We start from the raw sequence: 23,734 nt of genomic DNA on the forward strand, positions 1-23,734 counted from the left end.
ATTTCTTCTTGAATAAATGTTTCTTGTTTGCTTTTGGTTGATTTCCAGAGCCCTGAAATAGTTTTTAACAATTTATTATTTGACATTGTTTTATGGCAACAGAGTATTTTACTGACCTCTTCATTGTACCATAGTCAGAAGTCCATTGAATTTGGTAGGAATTCTGTTTTCCAGATATTTAGACTATTTCTCTTATTTGCATAGAAATAGTATACTATTGTGATCTAGATAAAATGATAGCAATCATTTGAATGCACTATTTTCTGTCATCACTCTGCTAGGTGTTTTTCATAAAAGATATGTATTCTTCACAATAGCCCTGCAAGGTAGAGATTATCTTTACTTTACAGGTACAAACATTTAGCCTTAGAGAAAGGTAAATGATTTGCCCTTTTGTGCTATTATTAATAGTGCCATTGATTTTGCCTGTGTTGACATTGACTCAAATAGCTTGGGTATAAAGAAGGAATGTTCAAATGGAAATTTTACTCATTTTTATCTTAGTTAAATCAATTAAATTAAATTCAGCCAACATTTCTTAAGTACCTAATCAGCATCAAACAATGTTCTAGCTGCAAAATGTGAAGGATGGGGCTGCAGGGAGGATAATTGAAAGAAGATGATATTATATGTATATGTAGATATATAAAGTATACTTGGTATACAGGGCAGAATAAGATATGGTCCCCTCTCTCAGGGAATCAAGGAATTCATCATCACAAGAGAGAAGACAGATATATTCAAACAACTGTAATACAACTGACTGATAAGTGTTCTAACACAATGGTTCTCAAACCTTAATGTTCATTCAAATTATATCTAAAACTGCAAATTTTGATTCAGTAAGTCTGAGTGGGACCTAAGATTTTGTATTTTTAGCACATTTTCAGATGATAGTGATACTGCTGATATATGGATCACACATGAAGAGCAAAATTCTAGCATCGATATAAGCTGAGAGTCAAAAGCACACAGAAAAAAATCTATATCTATATCTGTCTATTTTTATATCTATCTATCTGTCTGTCTGTCTATCTATCTATCTATCTATCTATCTATCTATCTATATCTGCTGTGGTTAGATGAGGAAGAAAACTTCCTCTCAGAAGGATTAAACAATTTGCTCTTGGAGTGATGTCAGCATCGTGGTAGGACCAGATGCTCCCTTTGTCTCTCTCCCTCAGTCTACAACTAGTAAAACATCCATAACTCCCATCCATAACACCTAGTAAAACATCCATAACGAACATCCATAACAAACATCTGTAACAAAGCTTCCCCTACCCAACACACCAGGATGCCAGAGAGTTCCACACATCTGTACATCTGAAGGTGAATGGACTGGGACACAAAGAGAAGGTGGAATTGATGTAACAGTGGAGGTGGTGCCCATGACCCCAGCCCTCTGGCCATAGTGGGTGAGCCCACAGCCCTGGAGAACCCAGTAGCAGTCGGGGAGGCAGAGCACATAACTCCAGACACCCAACTGCAGTGGCACCCATGGCCACAGGAAACCAGACAGCGGTGGTGGCAAGGACCCACAGTCCTGGTCCTTCCAGCCATGATGGGTGCCTGTGATTCTGGCCCCTGAACCCGTGGCAGTGGCACCCTTGAACTTGGCAACCCCAGATGCAGCAATGTGTCATGACTCCTGCTACCCTGGCTCCCCCAGTGGCGATGCTAGTGATAGCAGTGACACTGGCAGCAGCAAGGCAGCAGCAAAACCGGAGTTCCAAACACTGACAGCTTAGGTGCTGAGGACACCCATTCTCAAATGTAGCCAGAGGCAGTTCAGGTATGAGAAACCAGAAGCTTGTGCTGTAGTACCACCTACTGAAAAACAAAAGAAAGGCCTCGAATAACGAGGCCTTTAATTATTAGAATCTAAATTTAAAAACAACTTTATATAAATAAGAAAGTTGTTTATTACTTCAAATGCACTGACAAAGGAGCAACTCATCAAACATCATGAAAAACCATAACACTGTATCACAAAAAGAAACTGACAATCATCTAGAAATCAGACTTAAAGGTATTGAATAATACAATCTAACTGATAGAGAATTCAAAATAGTTGTCGTGAGGAAACTCAGTGAGTTACAAGGAAACTCAGAAAAGGAGTTCGATGAACTCAAGAATAAAATTAATGAACAGATGAAGTATTTTAACAAAACTAAAACTCTAAAAACAGAACAAACAAATTCTAGAGCCAAAGATCTCAATGAGATGAAGAATGCATTAGAAAGCACTGGAGGTAGAGACCATATAGGAAAGAGGATCAGTGAGCTCAAAGATATAAATAAAGAAATGTTTCAGGTAGAAGAGGAAAGAGAACTAAGGTTTTTTTTTTAAAGGAAGAAATTCTATGAGAACTGCCCGACTCCATTAGGAAGGGGAGCATAAGGATAATGGGTATCTCAGAAGGAGAAGAGGGGAGAAGGGAGCACAGAGTTTATTTTAAGAAATAATAGCTGAAAACTTCCCAAATCTGGAGAATGATCTGGAGATACAAGTCCATGAAGCAAAGAGAACACCTAATTACCTCAGTCCAAAAGACCTTTTCCAAGACACATTATATTAGAATCATCAAGAGTCAATGATAAAGAATTTTTAAGGCTACCAGGGGTAAAAATGATGGTAACCTACATAGGAACCTGCATCAGAATATCAGCAGATTTCTCAGCAGATGTAGGCCAGGACAGAGTAGAATAACATACTCAAAATATTGAAAGAAAAATACTGTCAGCCAAGAATACTTTATCCAGAAAAGTTACTTTTCACATATGAAGGAGAAATAAAAGCTTTCCCAGACAAACAAAGCTGAGGAAATTTATCACCATTAGACCTGCCTTACAAAAAATGTTAAAGGAGTTCTTCTACCTGAAATGAGAAGGCAAAGGTATATAAAACTTTGAGTAAAATAATAATCAGGATCAGAAAACTGCAACTGGCATTTATTATAGCATAGAGATTAAAGGGGAAAAAGCAGTAAAAATAACTGTAGTAGCTTCAGTTTGGTTACAAACTCACAATATAAAAATGGATATTTTGAGACAACAAAAACATAAAGGGGAAGAGGAAAAGAATGGAATCTGAATAGGCAAATTGGTTACAAACTCACAACATAAAAATGGATATTTTGAGACAACAAAAACATAAAGGGGAAGAGGAAAAGAATGGAATCTGAATAGGCAAATGAAGATAATATGCTATTAGCAGAAAAAGGACAATTTTATCTGAGACTTTTATATAAACTTCATGGTAACCACAACAATAAATCTAGAGCAGAGTCATAAAACATAAAACAAGAGGAAACCGTGAAAAACATCATAGAAAACTACCAAAGTAAAATGGCAGACAGAAACACAAGGAAAAAGAAACAATGGAGATATAGAGCAACCAGAAAACAAAAGAGAAAACATCAGTACTAAGTCCTCATCTCTCAGTAATGACCCTAATATAAATGGATTGAATTCACCAATCAAAAGAGACAGAGTGGCTAGGTGGATTAAAAGACAAGGACAAATTATTTGCTGTCTCCAGGAGACTTATCTCAGCGCTAAAAACAAACACAGGCTTAAAATGAAGGGATGGAAGATGATACTCCAAGCAAATGGCAGCCAAAAGAAAGTGATTGTGAGCAAACACATACAAGGACAAAATCAACTTCAAGCCAAAAAAAGGTAACAAGAGACCAATATGGACATTATATAAATGATAAAGGGGACAATTCATTAAGAAGAAACATTTACTAATATATGTACATCTAACGTAGAAGCACCAAAATATATAAAACAATTATTAACAGACCCAAAGGGAGAAATTGGCAACAAGTCAATAATAGTTACAAGAAGGAAACTTTAACACCCTACTTACATCAATGGAAAGTCAACCAGATAGAAAGTCAAGAAAACAGCAACCCTAAATGAAACATTAGACCAGACAGATTGGGTGGATTTGTACAGAACATTTCATCCAAATGCAGCAGAGTGCATATTCTTCTCAAATGCACATAGAACTTTCTCAGGGATAGATCATATGTTTGGGCACAAAACAAACCTGAATACATTTAAGAAGATTGAAATCATATCAAGCATCTTTTCTGATGACAGTAGTATGAAACTAGAAATCAACTACAAGAAGAAAACTGGAAAAATCACAAATGAGTGGAGAGTAAACAACTTGCTACTGAACAACTATTAGGTCAGCGAAGAATCAAAGGAGAAAGTTTTTAAAAACTGAAGACAAATAAAAATGAAAGTATGACCTACTGAAATCTATAGGATGCAGCAAAAGTGGTCCTGTAAGACACGTTTGCAGCATTACAAGCCTACCTGAAGAAACAAAACGATTCTCAAATAAACATTCTAATCTTACACCTAAAGGAACTAGGAAAAATAAAGAACAAATGAAGCCCAAAATCAGTAAAAATTAGGAAATAATAAACATCAGGATGAAAATAGAGACTTTAGGCAGTAGGAAAGATCAATGAAACTTGGAGCTTGTTCTTTGAAAAGATAAAAACTTGACACATGTTTATCTAGATTCACTAAGAAAAAAAGAGAGAAGGCTCAGATGAGTAAAGTCAGAAACAAAAGACTAGAAATTACAATGGATAGTACAGAAATGCAAAGGATTATGAGAAAATAGTATGAACAGCTATCCTCCAACAATAGGACAACCTAGAAGAAATAGACAAATTCTTAGAATCAGACAACCTTCCAAGACTGAATCATGAAGAAATAGAAAATCTGAATAGACCAATCTTTACTAAGAATATTGGAACAGTAATCAAAAACCTTCCAAAAATCAGAAGTCCAGGCCTGGACAGCTTCACAAGTGAATTCTATCAAACATTCAAAGAAGATTTTATACCTGTCCTCAAACTCTTCCAAAAAATTCAAGAGGAGTGAATACTTATTATACAGTGCCAACGCTACCTTGGTACCAAAAACCAGACAAGGGCAACACAAAAAGGTAAAATTACGGGCCAATATCTCTGATGAACATAGATGCAGAAATCCTTGACAAAGTATTAACAAACCAAATACAACGATACATTAAAAGGGTCATACACAATGATCAAGTGGGATTTATTCCACAGATGCAAAAATGATTCAACACCCACAAATCAATCAACATGATGTATTACATTAACAAAAGAAGATTAAAAATCAAATAATCATCTCAATAGATGCAGGAAAAGCATTTGATAATATTCTACATCATTTGTGATAAAAACTCTCAATAAAATGAGTATACAAGTAATATACTTGAACATAATAAAGGCCATATGTGACAGACTCACAGCTGACATCATACTCAATGATGGAAACCTGAAAGCTTATCCCTCTAAGATGAGGAACAAGACAAGGATGCCCCCTCATACTACTCTTACTTAAGGTACTACTGAAAGTCCTAGTCGGAGCAATTAGATAAGAAAAAGAAATAAAAGACACCTAAAGTGGAAAGGAAGAAGTAAAAATGTCACTATTTGTAGATAATTTTATTTATAGAAAACCCTAAAGACTTCACTGAAAGACTATCAGAAATAATAAATGAATACTGTAAATTTGCAAGCAGTATTGAAAAAAGGTTGTGTTTCTGTACACTAACAACAAACCAACAGAGAGAAATTAAGGAAACAATTCTTTTACCCTTGCAACAAAAAGAGTGAAATAACTAGGGATAAATTTAACCAAGGAGGTAAAAGACCTGTACATTGAAAACTAGTAAGATATTTTTGAAAAAAACTGAAGAAGACACACAAAAAATGGAAAGAGATTCCATACTCATTGGAAGAATTAAAGTTGTTAAAAATAACATATGTGTGATGTATTTTTCACATAGCTAGGGACTTCTAAGCATTATAAAAACCATTTATATAGTACTTTGGTGAATTTCTAATATTAATGATTCTGTTAAACCTTACACCTCTTAGGAGATAGATGGCTTGAGTTTGTTCTGTAATTCTACTCTTATAGAATATTTTAAACTTTGTTCAAAAGCTTTGTTTTTTCAAAGTTCATGTTGCCATCTAACTCACCTCTCCCCTGCAATATGTAAATAAGATAAGTGAAAGGAGAATCTCTGTTCCTCCCTTTAATTTTCTTGTGCTTGATCCAACATGAAAATAAATACGCACAATGAATTAAGAACAAAACTCAACAGTCTGATCTCTGTACAAGCAATTGTATATATAATTAACACTGCTGTATGTTGTATATAAAAGAGAGTCAGTCCTAAGAGTTCTCATCATAAGGAGAAATTTTTTTTTCTGTTTCTTTTCTCATATCTATATGAGATGATGGATGTTCATTAAACTTATTGTGTTAATCATTTCATGATGTATGTAGTTTTCTTTTTCTTTTAAATGGAAGGGACATTTAGAGAGAATTTAATAATTTTAAGTTTCAAAAAATCAAAAGTAAGACCCATTTTCTATGTTAACGTAATTCAGTAGGGAAGGAGATTAGCCTGGGAAAGAAAGACCTTGATTCTAACTCAAGCCCCAACATTTTGTATCCGCTTGGCTTTGAGCAAAGCTTTATGAACTTGGATTTTCTTGGCTAAATAGTGGAGCTTATAATATCTGTTCTCTGTCTTTGCATGATTGTTTTAAGAATGAGAAAAATAGAGTATACATATATACTCTTACAACCAAGAAAAGTAATATTTAAATGTAAGATGAGGGAAAGAAAATTCACATTTATTGGCATTTTACTTATATTGAGTTAACAGAATTTTAAGACATTTAGGTATAGGATTTCAGTTTATAAGTCATTCATGGTATTTATCTTATTTTTTAGCAGTAAATTTAATTTGAGAATAAAATCATTTTTATTGATGATTTCAGTCTTTTAATATGCTACCTAAAGATGTTATAAAAATTGAAACATTGATAGCAAGATTCATATTAGGACAGGAATACTCTTTGTTTTGTGTTATTTAAATATATATATTTGAATGATAACCCCATTTGATAATTTTATATAAAATTAATATTTTTTGATATTTAAAAAATATAAAATATAAACTAGAAATTTTAACCACTTTTGAAATCTACAGTACTTTATTCTAGGTAATTTAAACTTAGGCTTAGATTGGATTACTATGACTGAAAAAAATTTTGTTAAAATGCATTTTTCTGGGGAAAAATGAAGCATTACCATTGGCCTAATTTCCTTTTTATTTTCTTGATAAATCAACTTTATTCAGGTGTAATTTGTGAACAATGAAATGCACCCATTTTTCCTGCATCAGACCTCTGGAGTTTGGCTCAAGCTCAGATGGGATCCAGAATCCTACAGACCTTGGGCAAACCAGGGTTACTGCTGATAGGAGATCCCTCAGAAAACAGGGCCTTCCTGAGATTTGCCTGCTCTTTTCCAGCCACTCTGAAGGCACTTAATAAGGTTTTTAAAAATCTTTTTTCCACTTAATTTTATTTCTGCCATTATTTCTCTCCCTCCCCCAGCACCTTCTTTTTAATTTAATTTAATTTTTTATCTGCAACTTAGACCTTCATTTCGTCTTTACCAGCTCCTCAGTGCACATACAACAGGGAGGAGATGAGGAGTGGTGATAACTCCCGCCTGGTTTGCTTCTGTCACGTCAGGCCTCCATGATTAAGCTTTTTTCTCTTTTTTTAAACAAAGAAGATGGAAACAGCTACTTCGAAACATTTAAAAACTGCATCCACCCTGGACAAACAAAACAGATTTACAAGGCATTTTTTTATGCCAAGTAAAAAGGTCTTTTGAAATCAGAAAAGAGAAGTTAGTTTTACTCAATTTCCCAACACTGTATTTTTATGTTATTTTGCTGTGTGCTATTTGCCAGGCACTGTGGTAGCCATCAAAGATTTAAGACATGATTGTTTCCTTCTGTGAGATTTCATGATATGGTGGGATAGATGGACATCAAAAGATGATGTAAAATCAATATTGTGTGGGCTGTTAGCGATCCCCTTGGGGTAAGAAGTGGGTACAGAGGATGGGCACCTCGCTCAGTTTGGGGAGGAGCGCAGGGAAAGGTGGGAGTAATTTGCGGTGAATCCAGAAGGCGAGGTCAGTCGCCAGGCAAAGGTCACAGAGGAGGGAGGGCCTTCCTGGTAAGTGAAGCTCATGAGCAAAGGCATGACAAGAGGAACGACCTGGAGCTTGCTGGGGAACCACAGGTAGGGGCACTTCCTGATGTGCACTTTTGAATAGTTAATACTTTCTAAAGATGCTTTATCACCAAGAAAATATTCATTACTGCTTATTCAGGCTCCCACTAGATTAGCTATATTTAGTTCTTTATCCATGATGTGCACAAAATAGCACATCTATCTATTTGGGGTCTATATAGTGGAAAGGCTATGAGTCATTAGAATTATACACACCTGGGGTCACTTCCCAGCTCTGCCACCCACTCACCATGTGACCAAGGACAAGTTATTTAAACCCTCACAGCTTTTGTTTCTGTATCCCTAAAACAGAGATTAAAAATATGCTTTAGAGTTGACTTGAGGATTAAATGCCATGTTTTTAAGATACTTAGGATAGTCTGAGCTCAAACTAGCCCCTCAGTAGATGGCAGCTTTCACTATTCTACTGTTTGATTTAAACAGCAATTTGTAGTTTTAAATATTAAATAAAGTGCGTTGAATTTTACCAGTCATAGGATGACGCAAATATGTTTTGATGTATCTAAATTGCTTAGGCTGACAACATAAGGCTTTTTATTCCTGGTTTTTTTTTCTTTAATAGGCAAAGTCTCAAATATTATCCAATGTATTGGATGTTGCCCATCGGTTTATAAAGGAAGTTAATCCAGATGAACCCAAAGGAGAGACTCGTTCTACAAAAGAGATTAGTAAAAGTAAAAATAAACCCAAATCTCCTCTTCTGCAGTGGAGCAGCTCTGAGGTAAGCTGAGGAAAATATGGGAGACATTTTCTGTCATACATGAGCATGGAGACTGTCAGTCATGTACTTAACTAGAGCTGCAGAGTTTTGAAGATGATTTAATCACTTTGTTGTTTAATATGATTTTTAAAATTAATCAAACACAGTAAAAATCCTTTTAAAGAGATTGCTTTGATTTCACTGGTTACTGGTTTTTTGATGAATGGTCCTTTGACCATATTGCTTTCCAGGCATTTTCACCACATCAGGAAATGAATATTTGGGAGAAACAGAAAAAAACCCCCACAATGAAATATAATAATTTTATATTAATCAGGTTCTCTGCGAGGTTAAAAATATAAACCTTTGCCAAGTGTTTTAGGTGGCAGGGGATTTCAGTTATCTAAAATCAGATTTATACCACAATGTGGTGGTCGTTCAGCTTGGTTACTGATCCTGCGGCGTGCCAGATAAGCTTTCATCAGCTCACGTCTGTATTTTAATAAAGGACTTGTGTTGATTCTTTAGCAAGAAACAAAATTCCTCAAATTTTGATCCTTGTAATAATCCTTATTCTTTTAGATGCTGCTCACCTTTCCGTGGTCTTTCAGAAATCGTAGCTTGGCCAGAGTTACAGGGCTTGTTGCTTTGTGACAGAGTCAAACTTGAAATTCAGTCTGTTGAGTTTGAAACCCATGCTCATGGGATGTACAAGAAGGTGTGCTCTGTGTCAGCAGGACCGCTTTACAGCAGAGGAACTGTGCCTGAGCTGTCCAGGGGGGTTAGCCTGCTGGCATGAATTTTGCTGGTAGACCTGCCAACGATGCTTGTGAAGAATCACTGAGTGAATTACAGCCTTATTGTTAGACTAATACCGTACTAAGGACCAGCTGTGTGCCAGACACCATCCTACATATTTCATGTGTATTCTCTCTTTTTTAGCCTTTTGAAAATCATTTCTTTTTTTCAGGGGAGAAGATAGTGGCAGAGTGCAGTTTGTATAGATTGCCCAAGGTGTCATTGCTAGTGGGGCTTAGATTTGAACGCAGACCATGTGACTCCAAACTACCTGCTTTTAATCACTCCCCAGAAGAGGTGGTTTTAAGGGTTTCTCCTTCATACTTGCCGATTTATCTAATTTATCTTACAGCAGAAATAGTGATAAATCAGCAGCTAACATTTATTAAACACCTTATGCTAGGCATTGTGCTTTGTCCTTTAATTGCTTTATCTTATCCAATAATCACAGCAACCATATAAGTTCTGCATTATCAATACCTTATTTAACAGGTGAGGAAGGCAGAGGGGAGTTAAGTAATTGGCTGCACTGGAAAGCTCTAGAGTGCGCTCCTTTGCCTGTGCTTTCAATCCCTACAATAAACGCTGCCTCTTGTCCCCATTGGTAACTGTGTATGCTGTACAGACCCTCCAGTTCTTGTCTTAACTTAAAAACCATTAATTCAGCAGTTTCATCCAGGAGAGGACGTTAGAATCAACTGGAGAAACATTAGAGATGCACACATAACGGGGTGGGTCCCGACGTGTGTGGCTTTAACAACGGCTCAGTTGTTCCGGTGAGCGTTCTTGGCTGGGCATCACTGCTGCCCACGCTGAGGAGTGCCCCCCGCTGTGCACAGTGCACACGCTGAAAGGGACCATCTCAGCTGCTTGGGAGTCGTCTGTGCTGAAGGGCAGTGGTTCTCCAACTGCAATAGGCATGCGTTTGTTAAAAATCTGTATTCCTGCTCTGCCATTCAAATTTTGATTTTTTTACATCTAGGTTAGGGCCAAAGAATCTGATTTTTAATTGAATCACCAAGCAATTAGAGTGCCCAGAAGAGTCAAAATGATGCTAAAGCCTGATATTTGTCTCAGGACTTTTCTTATGGATTCAAGACAATGGATATCCTTGGAAAGGGCTGCAGTTCACGAAAGAGCTTCCACATTAGAGACTGAAACCTGCTTTTGAAATCCGACTCTGGTTTTCTTGCAGTTTTGTAACATCAGGCAATTTACTTAGACTTTCAATCCTCTGTTTTCTCCTCTGGAAAGTGGGGGTATTAAAACATGCCTTGCAGGGTTATCATGTGGCCTAGAGGGTTAATGGATGTACAACATTGGATTCCATGTGCTCCTTCAAATTTCCTAGGCCTTGTAGAAGCAGACAGGATCATGTTGGGCTCTGAGTGGAAGTGACATATGACAGTTCTGGGCTGAAACATTTAAGAGCCAACGTACAGTCCTCTGGCTTTTTCCTATCCAATCACCGCTGTGTGGAAGCCAAGTATCCTAAAGGCGTAGCTGTAAAATGCAAACATCTTATATCTTTGATTCATTGCTTGGAAGGGAGCTGCCCTGAAGAGCTGCTGAAATCACCAGAATACTTAACCCATTTTGTATGAAGCACTGAATTTTCAGTTCTTCTTCATTAGTACAGCATACACACACACACACACACACACACACACACACACACACACACACTCACTCTCACATATTTGGTTACTGAATATCTGTAAGTACCTTCCCACATGCTTCTGAGACTCAGTATTTCCAAAATAAATGCATTACCCTTTTTCCAAAACCTATAGATGTTACTGTTGGTGGCAGCCTCTTCTTTAGCTTTCCAGGCCAGCAAGAACAGACACTTTCTATGGTCCTTCCTCTGCCTCCATTGCACATCCAGTCAGTTACCATGTCTCATCTAAAAACCATCTAAAAACTCTCTTGAATTTTTGGTCACTTATATTCTTATTACTATTTTGAATACTGAAATTAGCCTTTTCTTAAAGTGCAAAAGTTTTATGAAGTGAAAAGTGCATTTCATTCTCATCCCTTCTAGAAGTTAATTCTAACTTTGAATGTGTTTCTTAATACAAATATTAATATGTTGCATACTGCTCTGCAAACATGCTTTTTATTACAGTTAACAATACAATTTTGTTTTTTGTATATTCTACCACTTTCTCATTCTATACAGGTGCTGTAAAATACTCTATTTTTGGGCTATGAAGTGACTTAAAAATACCTCTTTTCCACTGATCAAGAGTTACACTGTTTCAATCTTTTGCCAGTATAAACTGTAGTATAAAGGATAATTTTGAAAAGTAATGTTTTGCATTTATGTTTAAGTATATACATACGATAAAGTCCTGAAATTCCTAGGTGAAGAGGATCACGCATTTGTAATGTGGACAGATATTGACAAATGGATGTAAATTTTCATTGGTTTCCTTGCATCCGAATTCACTATTCCCTAATTTCTTTCTTTCCCACACTTCTGTGTGGGACTCTAAAGTAGCTTTACGTTTCCAGTATGTTTATGTGTAATTTCCTCTGGATTGCAGGCAAGATCCTTTATCATCTGCCCTTGTCTTTCCACTCTTTATTTTTTCTAATATCCCAATTTTTGCTGTAATGAAATGAACTATGTACAGTTCCATGCCACTGTGCTCCACATCTTAACACATGTTCCCTTCCCTCTCTCTAAAATGCTGTTCCTCCTGCTTTTTGCCCATAGGATTCTTGTTTATCTAAGTTAAATATCTGCTTCTTACATCTGTTTCTATTGTGGACTCATTATATTTCTGTGGTCAAGGGCTAGCATAGTCTCCTCCGGTCCCCGGATGCTTTCTGTTTATATTGAAATGTTGTGTGACCTTCTCTCAATTGTTCTCTAACAATCTGCCTGTTTATTTTGCAATTAAAGGCTGGACATCGACTCTTGTGTTTAGAAGATACACAATGGAGATTTAGCAGTTCGATCAGTGTAGGTAGCCACATTTGATAATTCAGCATTGGTGTGGAACTTATTTTGCTTTAGTTTCCTAATTTAGCTATTTTCTCTGATTCACCGGATAACTAACTGCCACATCCTACCTTTATTTTATTCTGTGTGTTCACAGTGTATCTATATTTTGTACTGAATTTATCCTTTCCCCCATCATTACACTGAGAAGCATGCAATATTTCATATGCATTAATTAGTTTGTCATTCATTCACTTGACTTTTAATGAGCACCTGCTTTGTGCCAGGCACTGCTCTTGGCACTGAGGGCACACAAAATTCCTGATCTCATTACATTTTAATGGGGAGAGACAGGCAATAAATAAACATATAGAGTAAATTCACATGGAGATAAGTTGTTGGGAGGAAAATAAAGCAGATAAGGGTTTGGAAAGTGGGGGATGCAGGGGCTGTATTCTTAGGGTCACCAGTAAGGTAATCAATCACCTACTCTCTGAGTAGGTGACATTTGAGCCGAGACCTAATGAAATGAGTGGAATGGCTGTGTGAAGAAGATACGGCAAAGTATCATTCCAGGCAGCGGGTATAGTTAATGCAAGGTCCTCGAGTAGCATGTGCTTGGCAGGTTCCCAGAACTACCAGACTATAAGTTTGGCTGGAGCAGGTGGATGAAGAGGGGAATTGAAGGAAGTGAAGTAAAAGACAGGGGAATACAAGGCTGTGTACGGCCTTGCAAGTCCTTGAAGGAACCGAGGGTTTCACAGAGAATCTTTGGAGGGTTTTGAGCAGAGGAGTGACATGATCAGATTTACATTTTAAGAAACTGCTCTTTCTGCTGTGGGGCGGCTTCAGGGAGCACAAGATTAGAGAAACAGGAGGATTAGATACAAGGCTATCACTGCTTTCCAGGGAAAAGACTGAGGGAATAACATAATGATAAGTCTTCAGTCCTCCAGGCTCTAGTTTTAATAATTTCTGAAGAGACCATTTAGAACTGCCTATGGAGTTTTAAAGAAATCAGTAAAGCACATAAATAGAACTTAAAAACATTCTATTCTAAGTTAAAAAATAATGTGTGATTCACACTGCTCAATAATTAATGCTACTTGTGTTTTAAGATATAGGAAATCTAGCGAAGTACACTTAGATACATTTGTAATTGGTTTAGGTAGACGCTTCAACAACAAAAAAAGAAGAATGTACAAATCCAAGAGATTGGCTCTTGTGTGAGGAGCTCTCTGATGAGGAAGCTTCTGCCCAATCCTTTCAGGAAATTTTAAATCAACGGAGAACCGGACATCAGGATGACGATGAGAAACAGAACTCACATGAAGCAAAACCAGGTACAGCCTTTTTTCTTTTTTAAATAATGCTTTAAAATAAAGCTGAATTTTTTTCTCCATTCTCTATATTCTGTGAGTATAAGTGAAGTGTTCAAAAACTATTAACATTGTGATAGCAGTTTGATATAACTCTTCAAAAGAGTAGTCACTGTCTGACCATTGGTTAGTGGTTAAATAATCATGGAACCCTACATTGGGCATTGGGGATATTTTGCCTTTGTTTCCTATGTAAATTCAGGCTGTCAGGTGAAGAGAGAAATGCTTTCGTCTTCTCCTTTCCTAGCAGAAAATTTTTGCTAGAACAACTATTCCTTCACTGAACTATAATTACAACACATAAAACAGGAGGATCTATGAGAGGGAAGTAAAAATATATTAATACGTCTTGAGAAATACATTTCAAGGACTGCTGTGAAGCTCAGGGGGATAATTATTTGTCTTTTGTTTCTCTTTCTTTTTGAAGAAATATTTCTTTTTATTTTTCCTTGATGATTTTCACACCTGTACTTTAGGCATTGAAGATTCAGATGACTGAAGTGTACAGTATCTTTGCCTTAAGGTTCCCGGTATCTCTTGAGGAAAATCATACTTTCAAAAGTATTCAATTTATTAATTTTATTACTCAGGATCTTGTTGAGATTTCCAGTTGCTTTTCATTAAAAATAAAACATTAGTTAAAAATAAAATGTTAGATAATAAATTTAAATCATATAACTTAGTTGACAGTATCTAATTTATGATTTTTATTTCATTTTTTTTCCAATGAAGGAACTCTCCTGATTATTCCTCTTTTGTAACATAGTATAATTTTAAATGTCAAGATATCACACACCTTCTTCCCAATTAGAATTTGATTCTTTTACTAAATAATGTTCTCTCTTTCAAATATTTTTCCTACATTTGTTCATGATACATCAATTTTGTTAGTATTTTCAAGACTTATTTGCATACCCTTTTTAGTATGTATCACAGTATAATTATCATTGACTGTGTTATTTTATGTGCTCTTTTGTTTGTGCTATCATATTTTGATGTATTACTTTACTTTTCTACTCTGAAAAGGACTAAGTCTTCTATAGAAATGCCCTTTTGATTGTTCACTTTGAAGACACAGTACTTAAAAATAACAGAAGAAATGATGTGTTGTAGCTTTCCCCCATAGGCTAAAGATGATTGTGGCTGGAGATGCTTAAATGGAATTAACTGCCTGATTCCACAGAAATTCATGGCACTGTGGAATGGTAGAGGCCAGATGTTGGCATGTAGTGATCAAAGTCATAGTAAAAAAAATTACCAAAATAAGAGGCAGGGAAGACAAGTAATCAGGATGTTTCTATTCACAGAAACCTGTGATATTAACTGGAGTACATAAGAATGAAGAGGTTGTACAATCTCCTGTTTTTCCTATCTGAGTAGAAAATTTCTACCTGATGGACAGAGACTCAGCCTGAGCCACCATACAGGGGATGCAGAGTTTTAATAAAGTTCCCAGCACTAAGCCAGTTCACAGATCTGGAGCCTTTTAATAGAGATAAAGATTGGATTCTTTTGCAGGATTTTGTAGTTTGGCTACAAGAGTACACTATGAATCGTCCTCTAAGCCTTAACTGCAGAACTGGTTATTTACCAGGATAAACATGCAATGAGGAAAGGCAATACCCAGACGTTCATAGGGGTTATTAGATTATGGGTCTGAACCTACACTTATCCCTGAAGACCCAAAGTACCACCATAGTCTGCCAGTCAGTCTTAGGGATTTATGGAGATGAAGAAATAGGTGGAGTCTTGTCTTTACTCTGTCTCATAGTGCATTGGAACTGTGGGACTATTACGTGGTTTTTCCTCAGTCCTGAATATATATTGGGAATGGATATACTTAGTAACAGGCAGAATCCCAATGTTGGTAGTCTGACCTGTGGCATGAAGGTCGTTATGGTAGTAAATAAATAGAAGACCCTAGAACTGTCTCTCTCCCTTGCCAGCATCCACGCTAAAATACCATCCCTGAAGCAATACCACATTTCTGGAGATTTTAGAAATTAGTGCCAGCATCAGAAACTTGAAAGATGCAGGAATGTTGCTTATTATTATATCTCCATTTAACTGACCTATTTGGTGTAAAAGCCAGTGATCTTGGAGAATGACCTCAAGTTAGAGTAAACGATCAGATGATGACGATACAGATCACGGTCGCCTTTCTGGATGTAGGGTCTTTGCTGGAGAAAACTAACACATTCTCTGTGGCAGGGAGAGGGAGACAGCCATTGGTCTAGCACAGGGGGTGATTTTTCTGTAAAGTGACAGTAAATATTTTAGGCTTTGAGGGCAATTGAAAAGTGCTCAACTTTGCCATTGTATCATGAAAGCACTCATAGATAAAATTCAAACAAATGAGTGTGGCCGTTTTCCCATTTAACCTTGTTTGTGGGCATAAATTTGAATTTTATATCATTGTCACATGTCACAATATGTTATCCTTCTTTTGATTTTTTCCAACCATTAAAATATGTAGAAACCACTCTTAACTTGAAGGCCACATAAAAACAATTAGTGGGCCAGATTTGGCCCAAGGGCTATAGTTTGCTGCTCCTTGATAGAGCAAATGTATTCTTTTCTATTTCTATCAGTAAGTTATAATCAGAAATAGTTTGATATCATATGACAGAGATAATAGTATACCTTCGCAGCCTCACTCCAGACCTACATTAACTCTCCAGCTTTCTAGCATTATGAAGCCCCAAAGGACCTTGATTGTTTTGATAGTGCACAGAAGATAATGCTTGCCCATTAGATTGGTGGCATAATGCTAAGTGGAGTTGGTGAACAGGGAGTATCTGTTACGTAATTATTATATTGGACCCCTTCCATCATGGATAGGACAGTAATTTGTCTTCATGGGAAAAGCTACGTATTTCAGAAGAGGATCTGCGTTCCCTGCCTGTAGTGTGTCTGCCAGCAGAAGCTTTATTTATCAGAATGGTACCGCACACAACATTGTCTTAGAGTAAGACACTCATTTTATTACGAAAGAGGTATAAGAATAGGCTAATACCTGTGTAAACCACTCGTTGTGCCGTGTGCAGCCCTACCCAGCTGGCTTGATAGTTTTGTGGAATGGCCTGCTAAAGGTGCAGTATGAGTTCGAGCTGAGAAATGTCTTACGGGTTTGGGGTGCTTTTCCTACAGGGTTCTCTATATTACATGAAATTCCAGCAGAACTTCCATTAAACAGGAAGCTGAGACTACCCACTGCCATTTTGGGGCTCATCAGCCCTGAATGAATAGTCAGTCAGGGTCACTGAATGAATAGTCAGTCAGGGTCACTGTACTGACCATGTTGTTTGAGGACGATTACTGGAGAACAATTGGATTGTTATCACACAATAAAGAAAAGAGGGACTTCATCTGCAAGCCATTCAGTGGCGAACTTACCAACATTTCTGTGTCCAGTAATAATGTTCATTGAAGAAAAGGTGGCAACCCAACTTTGGTGGGAATCCAAAAGAGGGCTTCTGTTGTCTTGAATCCTTTGAGATCTGAGTCACCGCACTAGGTCAAAGGTGTTGGCAGACAGTAAGGCGAGCATAGAATGGGGGGTGGGGGAGACGGAAGCTAGGGTAATCAAATCAACGTAGGCTTCAAAACCGGCTACAAAATGGAGACCCACAGCAGCTACGTTTTATGTTGAGTAATTGTTTTTCTCCTCTCTTTTTCCTGTTACCTAATATAAAGTGTACTACTGGCATCTAACATTTCAATTTAGGTTTCAGTTGGGAGTATCACCAAGTTGAGGTCTCCCTATGATACAGAGTGGCTGTAGAACTTTTTGTTTTCCTTATGCTTCAGATATGAGTTTGTTTTTTTGTTTTGTTTGTTTTCAGAGAAAGAGACAGACAGACGGACAGACAGACGGACAGAGACAAATGGAGGCTTGGATGCAAACTGAGTAGACTGTCTGTCCAGGTCCATCCTCTTCCATTTCTGCCCTACTCTGTGCCCCTAGGAACTGATCTCTAGAGACTGCGTCAGCTGAGCTCCCTTGTTCTCTGACTTCTGTTTGGGTCTGGCCAGCTGGAGACACTAACAGAACATTGAAGGGTGAGAAGAAAGAGGCAGAGGTATTAACTCTCTCTCTTTCCTTCTGGATGTGCTGAGATTTGGAGTGTGTATTAGCACCACTCAGGTGACCTTTCAACCACAGCCACTGCTTTCAATGACTGCTTACACCAGTTCTCTTCCTTTGTCTTCTCAGGCCTAAGGTTGGTAACAGCTTCCCACTATTTTTAGTCTCTGAGTGTTTCAGCATCACTTGTTCCCTTAACCCTGTGACATGATTATAAGTTATCCCTTCATTTGACCATCTTCAAATTACCCCTTTGAGTTTTGTCTTTCCTGTCAGGACCCTGACTGATACAGATGATCAAAAGAAGGATTTCTAAAAAGCCAAGATTTGAGTTGAGGTCTAGAAAATGATTTGGAGAGTGAAGACAAATTAACTTGTGCAAAGGCTTCATGATGGAGAGAGCATATTGTGTTAATGAACTGAAGATAGATGTGTGTGCCTGGACCTTAGAGAGCGAGGGGCAGGATTGTAGCACGACAGGCTAGAGAGGAATCACGCTTAGTGACCTGGAAAGACAAGCCTGCAAAGAGGACAAAGAGTGACATAGATACAGGAGGAATGCTATAAAGTGTATTATCATAAAACCCCATGGAGGACAGTGTTTTTAAATACAGAAATGAGTCAACAATGTGGTTGCCATGGAGAAATATTATGATGAGAACTTTTGTTGGTATAATATGTGATTTTTTTTTTGCCCCGGAGTATCATAAATATGATTGGTTTTGTGTGTGTATATTTTATGTATATGTTTGTAAATATTTTCCTTTCCCTAAGATATTAAGTAGATACAGAAGAACAGTTGTAAAATTTATATAGCTTATGGAGAAAAACAAAACAATAAGTGCCTGTTCTCTCCCTCTTCCCTTCCCTCGAAGAGATTATTACTAGCCTGGATTTGTGTTTTTCATTCCTTTGATTTCCTTGCAGCTTACTGCGTATGTGCATGTCTCAACAGTGTGTAGTTAAGTTTGCATGTATTTGAATAATATGTAAGTGGAAAGCTAGTGTATGTATTCTTTTGCAACTTGTTTAATTTATTCAGTACTATTTACTGAGATTTACCCTTGAAGTTGTGCATAGTTGTATTTTATTCATTTAAACTGCTGAACAGTCTTCTGTTATATGAATATACCACTGTTTACCTGTTTCAATATTGATGGTTGTTGGGTTGATTCCCATTTTGGGGAAGAAAGAGGGATAAATATTTACTCTCCCTCTCCTTGATGTGCTGAGATTTTTCAGTGACTGCATTCTCTGCTTATATTACAAAGCAACACTCAGATGACCTTTTATCCACAGTCATCGCTTTCAATGACTTTTCGTACTTTTCCTCTCAAGCCTAGGGTTGGTAACAGCTTCCCATTATTTTGAGTTTCTAACTGCTTCAACATTACTTGTTCCCTTAACCCTACCAGGAAACCCTACCATTGCTCTTAATATTCTTGCACAGATCTCCTGGCGCACGTGTGCACCCATTTCTAGGTGTCTATTCCTGGGAGCAGAAGAGTGGGTCACAGGTGGTGCATGTCTTCAACGATACAGACGCAGGTGAATTACTTACCAAAGTATTTGTGTCTGTTCTTGCTCCCACCTGCAGTGTTTCAGAGGTTTGGCTGCTTTCCATTATCATCAACACTTTAATTGTCAGATTTAAATTTTTACTGGTCTGATAGAGGTAAAATTGTGTATTTAATTTGTGTGTCTCATTACAAATGACACGGAGTACATTTTCCTGTGTTTCTTGGCCATTTAACTTAATAACATTGAGTAACTTTGAATTTTCAAGTTTTCTAATTATTTCTGTTATTGATTTCTAACTTGACTTTATTTTAGTGTACTCTAAAGTCTGCCTTCCTTCGGTGCGAAAGGCAAGTATTCACAGTGGCGTACAAGGTTCAATGTAACTTGAAGTTCCTGGCAGGGAGGGAAATAGCTCAATGATAGAGTGCATGCTTAGCATGCACCAGGTCCTGGGTTTAATCCCCAGTGCCTCCATCAAAAATAAATATATAAAATTTAAAAAATACCTCTCCTTCTGAAGTTCCTACCTCTGTGATCTCATCTCCTGCTACTCTCCCCTTGGCTTGTTCCGTTTCAGCCACACCAGCTTCCTGGCTGTTCCTCAGACACCTCAGGCAAATTTTTACCTAAGGACTTTTGCACTGTCTGTTAAGGAAAATACCCACCACCCCATCAATCTGAATGATGGGGCATCTCACAGAAATTCTCAGTGGTTTCATTGGTGTATACATCTATCAAAATCCATCAAATTGTACATTTGAAATAAGTGTAGTTTACTGTACAGGAACCATACTACAATAAAGGTGTTTAAAAAATTCTCACACACACACAAAAGAACGTGTAGCCAGGGAGCCATTAAACAAGGGAGAAAAACCAAAACCTAAGAGATACAGATCATGTGGCATTTTCCAGGGAGACATGCCTCATAAATCTGTGTGTTCTAGATTTGTCTTCTATAAGCACTTTGAAGCAAAGGTTATCCTGCTAAATACGTTACATAGCTAAAGACCCTTTTTCTAGAAAATATCATTCATCAGTTTGCCAGGGAAGTCTAGTTGTTAACAGATTCACAGGCGAGTTAATGCAAGCCACCTGCCATCTTTATTTCCAGGAGCGGTGCCACTGGTGATGGGGGAAGAGTGGCCCGCAGGCCAGCCGCTTCATCTCCTCCCTCCTGCTCATCCTTTTAGGTGTGGGGGTTATCTCTCAAACCAAGTGGCTCTTCTCAATGACCTAGGCAGAAAGAAAGCGAGTCCCCATTTTTTTCTTTCTTTCCTGCTGAGAAGTATTTCATTTTCTCGTGGAAAGGGGGCCTCGCAGTGGAGGGCTCTCCTTTCCCCTAGGACTTGCTCTTGGCCTGAACACCTGCTCTTCCAGGTAATGCATTCCGGCGGTGTTTCCCAGAACATCCTCCAGCTGCTTTCTTCAGCACTGCTCTACACTTCAGGGGAGACAGGCGTCGGGTGACTTACATTCTTTTGGTTTATTTCTATTGCTGGCACGTGGCTGCTCCTGAAAGCTGTTCATTAAAGCCCACAGTACGAACTCGGGATTATTCTCTAGCCTTAGTCTATAAAAATACTTTTTTCCCCTCTTTACTACTTCCCTATTTTCTCCAACACTTTTTTCCTGTGATGGTCAGTTTGGAGAGAGGGGTCATATCTAGGAGAGTGGAGGGACTAGTAATTCTGGATTTATACCGCTTTCTTTCCCACAAGTCTCCATCAGTTTTAAATATCTCTAAGTAGTGATTTTAATTTAGTAGTACTTCAGAAACATCTTAAGCATCTGGAAGTAAATTACCATGTAGATATAAATTCATGAGAATAGTTGTCTCCTCCAGGTGCCATTCTGAGTTATTTATTTTCTGTTTCCCATAATGCGTAAATATTATTGTCAGTGGCTATAGTACATACCTTTATGTGTGTGTGTTTATAGAATATATAATGAATCTATTTGTATTTATCATTTAAAGTGATTAGTCCCTTTAAAAACCTTGTGAATCATAAGATTTTTTTCATTTCAAAGGATTATTGAAAGGAACTGTCTATACAGTCATATAATAAATCACCAATATTTAACACTTTTGCATCATTTAAGCCTAGAACTATTGATTATATAGATAAATATCAAGGTACATTTGCCTCAAAAAAATGATGAGTTCTGTATCTTGAGAGATGTGGTAATTTATAGACTAGGTTACATTAATTATGTATATTATGTTTATTTTTATAGACTCGTTGGGAGAATGTGAAGTACAAACTAATCTGAAAATTTGGACAGAACCACTTACAATTGAATTTAAAGAAGACAGCCTATCCTATATGGAAAAATTATGGCTTAAAAAACACAGAAGGTATGTTCAGAATTTTTCCATTATTAGTAAGATATGTAAAAGCTATGAATGTTCCTTGCTTGTGTGACATGATTTTTGGTAGCAATTTTATATATGTGCTTCACATTTGCCTAAATAATTTTAAAGCAATATTAAATCCCCTCTGTTCTAATAAGAACTTTAATTCTGTTTATGAATATAATGCATTTTTATACATGTGCTTTTTTTCTGAATGTCATGTAAATGAAATCACATGATGTGTAGCCTTTCATGTCCTTAACTTAGCAAAATGTATTAAGATTCATTTATCTTCTTTAGTAAATCAGAGTCCTTTCCTTTTTATTGTAGAGCAGTATTTCATCATCGCGATGTTAAATAACGTCCTGCTGGTTTCTAGTTTTTGGCAATTATGACTAAGCCTGTTACAAACATTGGCATTTAGGTTTTTGTTTGAATGTAAGTTTTTAATTCCTTGGGTAAATACTTGGACCAGGATGGCTGGGTTGTGTGGTATTTATGTGTTTATCTTGACGAGAAACTGGCAAACTGTTTTCCACTGTGACTGCACAGTTTTGCATTTCTTCCTGCAACGTGTGAGAGTTCTAGCTGCTCTCCATCTTTGCCAGTACCTGGTGTTTTCAGGGTTTTTTTTTTTTTTTTCCTTTTGGCAGTGACGTTAATAGATGGGTAGTTGTATCCCATGGTGGTTTATGTGGCAGAGCTTTAAGTTCATTCATACACTATCCTGGGTATTCCCATGTAACTACTATCCAAGTTGTCTGTATCTCTTTCAAAGTATGATGCCCATAACAGTCTTACAGGTGTGAAACTTAGTAGTGTGTATCTGGTAGTTGCCTCTTTCTAGCTTAGGAATTGGTACATAAAGTAACCCGAAGGTCATTTGTCTTCTTTAGTAGCTGCCTTTCAAGGCCTTTCATACGGAGTTTCTTATACAATAAAAGAAGCACCATTTTGTTATTCAGTGACCACCATCATTTGTGCTTAGACATATCCAAGAAGCTTTTAATGTGGGCACATGAATATTGAGCTCGCTGAATACTGAATGTTGGCAAATTTCCTTAGCAAGGAAGACTGGTTAGTGAATGTATTCACCAGGGTCGTATTTCCACAGCTACTTTTTAATGGTAATCACTTTTTAAGTTAATGCTTTATTTCTTAATTACAGATGCTACTGTAGAGCAATTCATTTGCAATTCACAAATTTGTGATGGATTTCTGATCCTGTGCTTCAGAAAAGTTTCCTATATTGATAACCTTAATCATAGTTTAGATTTCACTTCTGCCTGTAATTGTTGTTTATGAAAAGCTCAACAGGCTTATAAATACATGTTCTATTGCATGTTGTTTTTGTATTTCTTTTCCGATTTGGATAGTAACTTTTTTGTATTTTACCTGCCAATACATAAGTGCTGATAGATTTTGATAGTGATCTTAATATGAGGTTGTGCGTTTAAAAAGATCTTCCTTGGTGATTCTGATGCTAGCAGCCTAATACCGATTCACAGAATAAATTTACCAGTCATCGCAAGAATTACTTGGTCAATCTGGTTTTCCCCGATGAATTGATCAGTGCTCAATAAATACTTGTTTAAATTTTAAAAGAGGAAACTCTGGTGAGGTGATCCTATTCTAAAATGTATTTCATCCTTTATTTATGTGGCATGATCTTTTAACAAAGCAGTGGTGCCAGGGTCCCAATATCGAGAATGTAGATTTAGTTTGTTGACTAACTAGTTGTTCATAGGCAAATCA

At 37.1% G+C, this 23,734-nt stretch overlaps 1 protein-coding gene across 1 annotated transcript in view; it reads left to right on the top strand.

Moving 5' to 3' along the window:
• Nucleotides 1-23,734, top strand: part of ZBBX (zinc finger B-box domain containing) — a 103,449-nt gene that overhangs the window by 44,886 nt on the left and 34,829 nt on the right. The window contains exons 8-10 of the mRNA XM_010952070.3: nucleotides 8,754-8,912; nucleotides 13,808-13,982; nucleotides 21,862-21,982. Coding sequence (XP_010950372.2) covers nucleotides 8,754-8,912; nucleotides 13,808-13,982; nucleotides 21,862-21,982 — 455 coding nt within the window. The remainder of the gene's footprint in view (nucleotides 1-8,753; nucleotides 8,913-13,807; nucleotides 13,983-21,861; nucleotides 21,983-23,734) is intronic.

Source organism: Camelus bactrianus, chromosome 1 (genome assembly GCF_048773025.1).
Source record: "Camelus bactrianus isolate YW-2024 breed Bactrian camel chromosome 1, ASM4877302v1, whole genome shotgun sequence".
NCBI classification, from domain to species: domain Eukaryota; kingdom Metazoa; phylum Chordata; class Mammalia; order Artiodactyla; family Camelidae; genus Camelus; species Camelus bactrianus.